This window comes from Pteropus vampyrus, unplaced genomic scaffold, assembly GCF_000151845.1.
Source record: "Pteropus vampyrus isolate Shadow unplaced genomic scaffold, Pvam_2.0 Scaffold86, whole genome shotgun sequence".
Lineage (NCBI taxonomy): Eukaryota > Metazoa > Chordata > Mammalia > Chiroptera > Pteropodidae > Pteropus > Pteropus vampyrus.
In genome coordinates, this window is record NW_011888867.1 from 5,253,278 (window position 1) to 5,263,002 (window position 9,725).

General features: G+C 40.2%; 1 protein-coding gene across 1 annotated transcript in view; it reads right to left on the reverse strand.

Moving 5' to 3' along the window:
- The window catches only part of UBE4B (ubiquitination factor E4B), a 113,725-nt gene that overhangs the window by 39,488 nt on the left and 64,512 nt on the right, over positions 1–9,725 (reverse strand). Inside the window, exons 7-10 of the mRNA XM_011363578.2 lie at positions 7,393–7,534; positions 6,050–6,150; positions 4,948–5,062; positions 1,387–1,516 (exon numbers count right to left, since the gene is read on the reverse strand). Coding sequence (XP_011361880.1) covers positions 1,387–1,516; positions 4,948–5,062; positions 6,050–6,150; positions 7,393–7,534 — 488 coding nt within the window. The remainder of the gene's footprint in view (positions 1–1,386; positions 1,517–4,947; positions 5,063–6,049; positions 6,151–7,392; positions 7,535–9,725) is intronic.

Genomic DNA, 9,725 nt, shown 5'->3' on the forward strand with positions numbered 1-9,725 from the left:
AAGGCCTTTGTCTTCTGAACACTCTGTTGCTATCTGACACTAAAGGCTCCTCACTGAAACATCAAGCTAATTCAAACCGCCACAGAAAAGTCAACAATCCCATGAAGGAATATTTACATAATACAGTGATGATTAATGTGCGATAAAATATTTCATCACTGAACTCAATCAGATTATTCTACTTCCCTTTATCTGCTACAGGAAGAACAGGGTATAAGGATTATTAAATTTTATTAGAAGCCTGAATAATGTGGATAATGACAAGAGCCCTGACATAAATCCATTTAAAATTATTTCTAAATAAGAATTCTCATTTCCATACCTTTAACGTTCAGCCTTTCAGTTCAGTTTTCATTTTTTAAAAGAGAGAAACTCACCCTTTGAGTACACCTCTGTGTTAGCATCTGTCACAGTGTAATTTTCTGACTGCACTGTTGTGGCCTTGACAATGAGCACCCTGCGGAGAGGTACCCTGTCTAATCACTTCCTGTGTCTCCAGTGTCTGGCACAGAGTAGGTCCTTGAGTAAGTAGTGAATTAATGATAAGGTGGAATGATGTCAAGTAGAATGAGTAAAAGGGACAACCACAGTAAAAAAAAAAAAAAAAACCTATTTAACCAAGCCCTCAATTTACACAAGGTTGTATCTGTGACATGGAGTTAATGAATTTATTATTTTGATATTTCCCTTCACATTTCTAGAATGAAAAATATTCAGTAATACATCGAAATATTTTTCTCTCAAAATTTCAAGGAGGCATATTCAGAGAAGAGAAGAGCCTCTTATTGTCCTTCCGGTTCCAATGTTTTCAGAGCAGGCAGGGCCCTCGATGAAGATCTAAGCTAAAAATTCTGTCCACAATTCACGCCTGCTCTAAGTGCCTCAGGAGCTAAGCAGATCTGTGTTTTCTGTGGTCAAGTAAAGCGTGAAATGAAGTGTACAGCCTCAAGAAACGGGGAAGAGGAACGAGAGAACCACTCAGATTTTCTGTACAAAGTCACTTCATAAAGGTAAAATTGTATTACTTGGTCTAACTCTGCCTTTTTATTTTCATTTGTAATACTTTTTTTGTTTTTTTTTTTTAAATAACAAAATTCCATCCCAAATATGGTATGCTAATTGCCAGGAAATCAGAAGGGTACCACCAATAATTATCATTCTCACAAGCTATACGATAAGGCAATGCCCATTTCCATGACTGCATCACTGCCTCCCACCTAGGACACAGTGAGTGGGGTGGGTACTGGGCTGCTAACTGTCTCCACTGATGCATCTCACTGCACACCAAACACTGCAGGGCCAACATAATGACTGCATGCTTTAAATCTGAAAACAAGGGTGTTCATGGACCTGAAAGAAATTGTATGTTAAAATAATCCAGATGAAAACATTTACTGAATGAAAGGGTTAAAGAAAAAGAACAAAGTTTTACCATGAGAGGGTATTTAAAGTAGTCACTATCGAGGGAGCACTCTTTGGCAGCAAGAGCCAGGCCTTGTAAAATGGGGATAAAGATCTAGAAGAAAAACAAAACAAAACATAATCAGAAATGTAAGTTTAAGAAAATTTAAGAACGAGAGGCATGTCCTATCAAGTGCTGAATCTGAACGTGCAGGCGATTCCCACTCCTTCCCGAGGAAACGCCGTTTTGCACGTAAGGGAGTCTAGAATCCAGCCACAGAGTGCAGCTTTGTCCTTTGACACGGTTGAACAGAAAGTAGTGCAGCTGAATTCTCCAGAATCACAGGATTTCGTGAACCCTAATTCTGGCAGGACTCCCAGTGATTCAACAGAAACTCAGAAATTTGGAGCGTGCTCTCAGACTCTTCAGGGGTCCTTAGTCAACTAAATTCTGTCCCTCTCAGCAACACATGTGTTTCTGATTACCAAGCACCTATAATCTGTAAAGAAACTGGACTAAATGTTCCAATACTTTCTCAACTCTATCAATAGTCTTAAAAAATTCTTTGTTGCTACCTTCTCACCTTCATCTAATTCTTTCCATTTTCCCATTTACTTTGAAGAGAACAAGAAAAACAGACCAATAATGGATATTACTATTATTACATTACATTTAATTATGTAGAGCAAAAGCTGGTAAATGTTGAAATTGAAAAAAAACCTGTATTGGCGTGTCTTACCTCATATATGTGGTAATTAACACGATAACCTGACATCAGAGCCTAAGGGCACTCAAATTTACTTTTACAAGTTTACCATTAAAACCAGGGCCCATGAACACAACGCGAGATTCGCTCAGCACAATTCACCTTCAAATTTCACAAAGCCCTCACTGGTCAACACATTTAGAGGTTTGGGTGGGATTTAACGTTAATAACAAAGTAGAAAAAGTAGAAAAAGTTGTAAGCAGCAGCTGACAGTCTGAATGCCAATAAGTTGAAAAAGGGAGTACTTTATAAAACCACTAGAAAACCCGAAAATTTCTTTTTCCTACTAATTTCATCCCCCTGTACTGAGCATCTTCATCTTTAAGCAGCACTAGAAGGTACCCGGGTTACAAAGTGCCTTGGAGGACCTTGCGATGCCAACATAGCTCTGGAAGAGATTTCTCTAGTTTCTGTAACTCAAACAATTGAGGTAGGAGTAATTGCTTTCACAAACCAGCTGAAAATGGGAGGTAACGCCTAGGTGAGGAGGTGGGGAACACCTACATTGCAGTCAAGAAAAAAACAAACAGAAGTTCCAGAATCACCAAAAATAAATTTCACAATTGGTCATCTAGAAAAATCTCTAAGCATTTTTTCCAAGAATGCCACAGAGTAAAACATCTTTACTTTTTCTAACAGTTTTACCCTCTGTTGCTTATCCTCTAGTAAAGTTTAATTTATAATAAACAGACAAAATATTACTAAGCATATTTTTCAAATAGTCATATACTATACCATTTGTGTGACTTACATATTTTAAATGATTCTCTCGTTTTTAAATAAACACCTCTCAGCAGTGATAAAAAAATGCTGCAACTATTCATCTCCAATCCTAAATTCTAGCTACTATTTATTTCTGTTTATTTATCTGTGAATATCTCAAACATTAAAAGAAAACAAAAATTTCAGTCAAAAGATTTAATAATTCAAATTTGCCACATTCTTAAGACAAAAAGGTAAAATGCCGCTTTTTAGTTCAGCAACTCCATTTTACTCATCCCTTCTCTTGAGAAAACACACACGGTTAAGACGAACAGTGTTCAAGACTAAGTGGCAGAAAAAGGCATCCGAATTCTATGATTAAAAAGAAATAGGTCTGTGGTGGCTGCACGATATGTGAATGTAATAAATGCCACTGAATCGTACACTTAAAAATGGTTAATTTTGTCATGTAAATGTCACCTCAATTTTATAAAAACGAAGAGGTCATTTCATAACGTCTGTGTAAGTTTCTTTAGAAATAAAATAGGCATAACACGCCCCTTTCCGCTGACCACTGGGCTGATAATACAGTTGAAGCTACTCCATCTGGGCTCCTGAAATCACATCTTTTTGAACAGAAGCTTTCTAGTTAGTGCACATTACACACATAATAGAGTGCATCGCAAACCTTCCAAGACTGTTATTTATTTTCATCAGAGTTCACTTATCTTCCTAGAGAAGAAAAGCTCACTATGCTGCCTCAAATATTTCCACAAGTTAACCAGGCCATCACTGAAGATGAGCAGCTGATGAATTCCCGACAAGAGTACCCAGCACCCACGGGGATTTTTACTCCGGGATTCTGCTTTTACTGCTGATTTGAAAACATAATTCCTGAGAATTCAAAGGCCTTAAAATGAATAGTTACGAATAATATTTAGTATAAAAGCAGATTAAAAGGAATCACATCAATTATACCTACTGCTTCTGTTACTCTTTCTAGTCACACAAAAAAGAAATGGTCATACAAAAATTGTAAAGAAATGTCATAAAAACCCTTTCATCAAGGGCAACAGCTGTGTGCGAGTTGCTATGGTAAATGCTGACTTTACAAGACAGGCCACAAACAGCTATCAAAATGGAATGCTAAATTTCAATGTGGAAGAAACCTGGAAGATTAAGTTTATTATCTATTATTTTTATTAATAGCTCTCTCTCTTTTTTTTAATAGCTATGCTGCTTATTTTCAGTTGAAACCGTTTATATTCTTTGGAACTTAATCAGACTGCCACTGAGCTAATTTGGTCGTTAATCACAGAACAATAACCAGGAAGTTGTATTTATTATTTTAAAAGGAAAATTATTGGTTAGAAGGAAACACTACATGAGAACTTTTTTGCGAAGATTTAATTATAATTCTACTGCATTAATACAAGCTAAAATCAGCGACAGACAAGTATGTATAGTTTTTGGTTTGGTTTTTTTAAATTCGTAAGCTTCATTATTAAATATTGCATATATGCATTTTCACTTGACTTTACACAATACGATACAAAAATGAATGAATGCTTAATGAGCAAAGTAATCAGGAAGATATGAGACATCATTCCCAGTGTAGTGCTAAGAAGACAAGCATTCTATGAGGCGTGCAGACTGCCACTGAGCTAATCTGGTCGTTAATTTATTCATCTCCTTTTCGTAAACTCAGAGAGCTAATCTTTAACACCCTTCATCTGGCAGATGCACAGCACACCTTACGCTCTCTCGGTATTTCTGTGTTAAAAGCTACATTAAATCAGGAAAAGGGCCTTCTTGTTCTTATCTCCCAAACACTTAATCCTGTTCAAAATAATCAATGCTTGACTAGTTAGTTGAAATGGCACAAGGTTTGAACGATGCAGCTGACCATCTGACATCCCTAAGAAAAGAATCTAGGCAAATAATACATATTCAGATTCCAGAACAAATGGTTCCGATATACAGCGTATTTAGAAATTGGCATAGAAGCTCTAAGCTAAATGTTTGGACATAGAAGCTCTAAGCTAAATGTTTGGACAGCAAACTCGCAAACCCTTACCTGCTTGAACACTTCTTCATCCTGGTGAGTAGTTCTCACCAGTTCCTGAATGAAGCCATACGGGAGATTCCTACACAGCATATACGGCACCAAGAAGGACGGCTGCTGCATGGACCTGTGGACCCACGAGAGTCAACAACTATAGTGAGTGAACTCATGACAGCGTAACCTCAGAACATATGCAATGTCACATCAGCAGCAACTATCCTGTCAAAAGCCAAACTTAAAATCTGCTGAATATTCCACACAATACTTTTTAGGCAAAAGATCGCCCTTTGCGTCTAAAAAATGAGATTACAGAATCTTTTAAGGAATGACTCTTCTCTTATATACAGCCCTTTAAAAAGAAAGCATTAAAAGTTTGAAGCATTCTTGTCTCTTGTTTATGCTTCATCCAATTAAAAAAAGAGATTAGGAGTAGCTAAGAACTTTTTAAAACTCTTAGTAATTTTAACCATGGAACATTTTATAAGTTTTAGTACATCATTTTCCTTCTTTTTGTCAAGCTTCAAAATATATATGGCTGTGGTATAGAAAATGATGTAAGAACACTCAGAATGAATACATGTTGTAACTTTGTCATTTTTCCTTGACATAGCTTGGCATTTTTCCTTCAGATATTTTTCATAAAAAAACTCTCTTTTTAAACTTGAAACTTTCATGGGATTGTCAGAAACAAACAATAATGTAGTACTTTGGATGATTCCAAAATTATCTATTCCACCACTATGCTTTATTACTGAATAAGAGAAACTGTGCGAAACATAGAAAATGATCGTCTGCACATTTTATCAAAAACCTCCACTGATTTCAAGCAAATGCTTTTAAACTAAATTAAAAATGTCTGCCTTGATGTTGACGTTATTTTAACAATGGTCTATTCCAATAAAGCACACCCGAGTGTTTTATTTTCACAGCATCGTACTTTACAGAAGAAAAGGGAACTCAAGAGATCATGCAGTCAACCACTCTCACCTTACAGGTGAGGAAGTGAGGTCTCTAAGCGGGGGCAACGTGGCTAGGCAGCCTGCCGCCCACTGACTGACGGGATCCCCCTTCCCCCCCTCCCCCGCCAAGGTCAGGCACCTGCCGGTTTTCTCACCTTGGCTGTGTGAGGGAACCCTGTAGTACCAACGCAGTATGGGATATGCACTGTGAGCGGATGTTGCTCAGAAGCTGGCTGACTGCTGGCTGGCTGCACATCTGAAGAGAAAGGTGGAGGTTAGGGCCACAATGGCAAACAAAATAATCCCGTACTGCTGAAAACTGACAGGAGTCAGAAGACATGAATCTCCGGAAAACGGCATGCTTTTCTCTTCCCTTCTTCGTGATGAGCAGACTAGAGCCGCCGTGCCGGCCCAGGGCACCGCCTCTGCTGCGCGCTGCATTAGGGACGCAGAAGGCGGCGTGAGGCGGCCACTCAGGAATCTCAAAGATGTGCTCGTTCTCCCTGCTGTCGCTAGGGCTAAGTGTGACAAACCCCCCACAGGCCCTTCACAGATATGAAACTAACGGGTAGACGACCAGATCAGTGTCTAAGGAAAAACCAGAACTAGAGAACGAAATAGGAATTGGATGAGAAAATGATGAAGTCGGTCAGCACGTGACAAGAGAAAAAGTGTAGCTTCCTAAGTTTAAACCCAACTTTGCAACTTGCTATTTATGTGATTCTAGTGACGACTTAGCCTCTCTGCGGTTCATTTGCTTATTCACAAAACGGAAGAAACATCACCTATGTCACATTGGACCACACTGCTCCAACTGCATGAGCGTGGGACTCACGCTACTGCAGACCTAGTGGGTGTTCGGCGTCCATAGGCGCTTCATAAATGTTGCCTATGATGACGATTATGACCGACTATCAGAAATCAGCAGGGCCATGTAAGTTGCTGGTGGCAACGGCACTGGGCCCTGTCACTTCTCCTTAGGGTGTGAGTCCCACGAGGGCAGGGACCTTCATCTGTTTTGTTCACACCCCAGGATCCCAGCGTAGTGCCTGGCATGTAGTACATGCTCGATAACCACTTTATGTTATTTTTTAAATTTTATCTTTTATTAGTTTCAAGTATGCAGTACATTGGTTAGACACTTACATAGTTTATGAAATGATCCCCCTGATTGCTCTTTTTCCCCTCTGGCTCTCCGCCTAGGCATTACATTACTGCTGATTGCGTTCCCTGTGCCGTGCTCCCCATCCCCGTGACCACCTCCCAACTACTAACTCGTACTTCTTTAACCCTTCACCCCTTTCTCCCAGTCCCTCAAGCCCCTCCCCTCTGGCCGTCACCAGATTGTCCTCTATATTTGTGAGTCTGTTTTCATACAACCACTTTATTGATTGAATAAATGAATGAAGGCTGAGTAGGAGGTGAAAACAATTATTTATCAAACAAAGAACCAGTGTTCTTTTTGTGGGTTCTTTTAAATGAATCTATTTCCTAGTACCTTTGGTGCTTTTTTTTCCTCTATCCCAACTCGGTCAAAACACTCGATGAGGTAGTTCAGCATATCTGTCTCCTTGCAGGTCTCGATGGCGAAATGGTCGCTGTAGGGATCCCAAGCACTGGCCCCACCGGAGGCTCCCAAACTTCAGAGAAGAGAAAGGAAAATCGGTGATTCTGATCTCTTGTCAATAAATTATTTTAGGCAGAGTTCGCATTTCTGCAGCAGAAAGCCTGTTAGGATGCTTGCATCCAAGACAAAGCACAAACACCCATGCAGCCAAAGTCGGAGCTGACTGCTAGTTTCACCTGCTCCAAGTCCAACGATAGTCATTTTTAGTTAACATTTTATTTTGACTAAGAAGAGAATCTGACCAGAAACCCAGCACCTTATCTTGTTGGGCATGGAAACTTACAAATCAGAGGACTAAGAACTGCTACGCATTTGAAGGGATATCGCGTGTACTTAACCCAAACTGGCCAGCTTCACTCAGGCGGACTTGTAGGTGACAGCCAGGCTATGCTGTTGCTGTCTTCGAACTCTTCAGGAGTGACGTTTTAAGGAACTAACAAAACATGCCCTGCTCCTAACTTATGGCATAGATCTCAAAAGCCTTCATCCAGCACTGGGCAATGAGAGCAAGGCTTAGGAAACTGTCCAGTTAGGAGGGGACACAGATATTTCTTATCGACACAAATTTCCCAAAACTTTCTGTGAAAAAGGCACAGTAGTCAATAAAAACAAAAACAAAACCTTGCACTAGGTGCATCCAGACTTGGGCGCTTTTCCCAGTCCTGCTGCTTACTCATCACCTGAACCCAGAACCTCGTCTCGTCTGCAGCGAGGGTTAAATGAAATCACGTGGAAGTGCTTTGTCGAAGACAAGCAGGATTGTTATTATCAGTAATAACTACTCTGAGACCGAAGCCAAACATTATCGCAAGGGTCAGGAGTGAGGGAATTAAAGTTTATATCAACCATCAATAGGTCATATCCCAAACCTGATGTTTAACTCACCGACTGATTTGATAAATACAAAAGATATGAAGAGATTAATCATGGCATAGGAACAGGCTGGAAATTTTGAAATGAAGAGAAAATGAGAAAACGAAAACTTGGCAAAAATTACATGTGAAAGATGATAAATGGGAATGGCATCAGAAACCTGAGAGGCGCGTTCCTACTTCAACCCAGGGCAGACCATTAAAGGCTAGATGCTCAAAGGACCGAGAGGACTTGAGATATTAATGACACGTTATGCAGACAGATGATTAGACGTGCAGATCTAATTCTGGAATATGTGCATAACTGACCTTAGAATTTTAGAAAGATATACATAATTGATTTTGGAATGAAAGTACGACATTACAGTATTTCAATAAAAGAGAAAAACAATGTCAGTTTTAAATCCAAGGCTTTCAGGCCAGAGTCCAGTAAATTTGAATTCCTACAATACAGTCTTCTATGTCAAAGAACTCACTATGCAGGTCTGACAGAGGGAAGGGAGGAGTCAGGGCTGAGAGGCAGCCAGAGGCACAGGGCAGCCGACGCCCTCCCGACTGGGCAGATAACTGACCCGCCCCCAAGGAATTCCCCCACCAGAGTCATGACAAAGATGGGCAGGTCAGCGTGGGAACCCTCAAAATAACAAAAACAAAGAAATCTTGTGTCTTCCTATCAGTTAATTTGGGGGCGCACTTCATAGATTAATGGCAAGATCTGGTATCCATTAACTGGCCTGACAAGAGAAAGAGGAATCCCGCAATAAAGCATAGAAAGCAAAACCAAACAGAAAAACCCACCCACAAGCAGAAGTGTGGTGAATCTCCAAAGGCAGAAAGGGAGAAAGGTGAAAGTCTTCACCTGTAGCCACCTTAGTGCCCCGCTACGGGCTACTCCCCCCGCTTCCTTCTGAGGCTCGTGACACAGCGGCTCTACTCGCCGCTCTCCCCAAAGGTGAACTTACAGGCACACAGGCTTAAACCTACACGCAATTACGGTTAATTTTCTTCCGAGCAGCTCTTGCAAATGACAATGAAAACAGATCATCCCCATGTTTCAAATGAAAATGTTAAACCACACAGTTCCTTGATCATAAGCCCCATATTTCTTACATTTTACACTTCCGTAATGAAAAGCATCGTGTATTTGATGTCACTAGGTCCTTGCCGGGGCAAGGAGTCAGCGTGATGCAGTCCCCGCAGCCAGCAGGCGGATACCTGTGTGAAGTCAGTAGGTTTAAACGGTGGCTGCTCACACGTAGGAATTCAGTTCCATTCTTAGCCAACGCCTCTCATTTCATTTTAACTCAAATTTGAACACCTCAAAAGCCAACT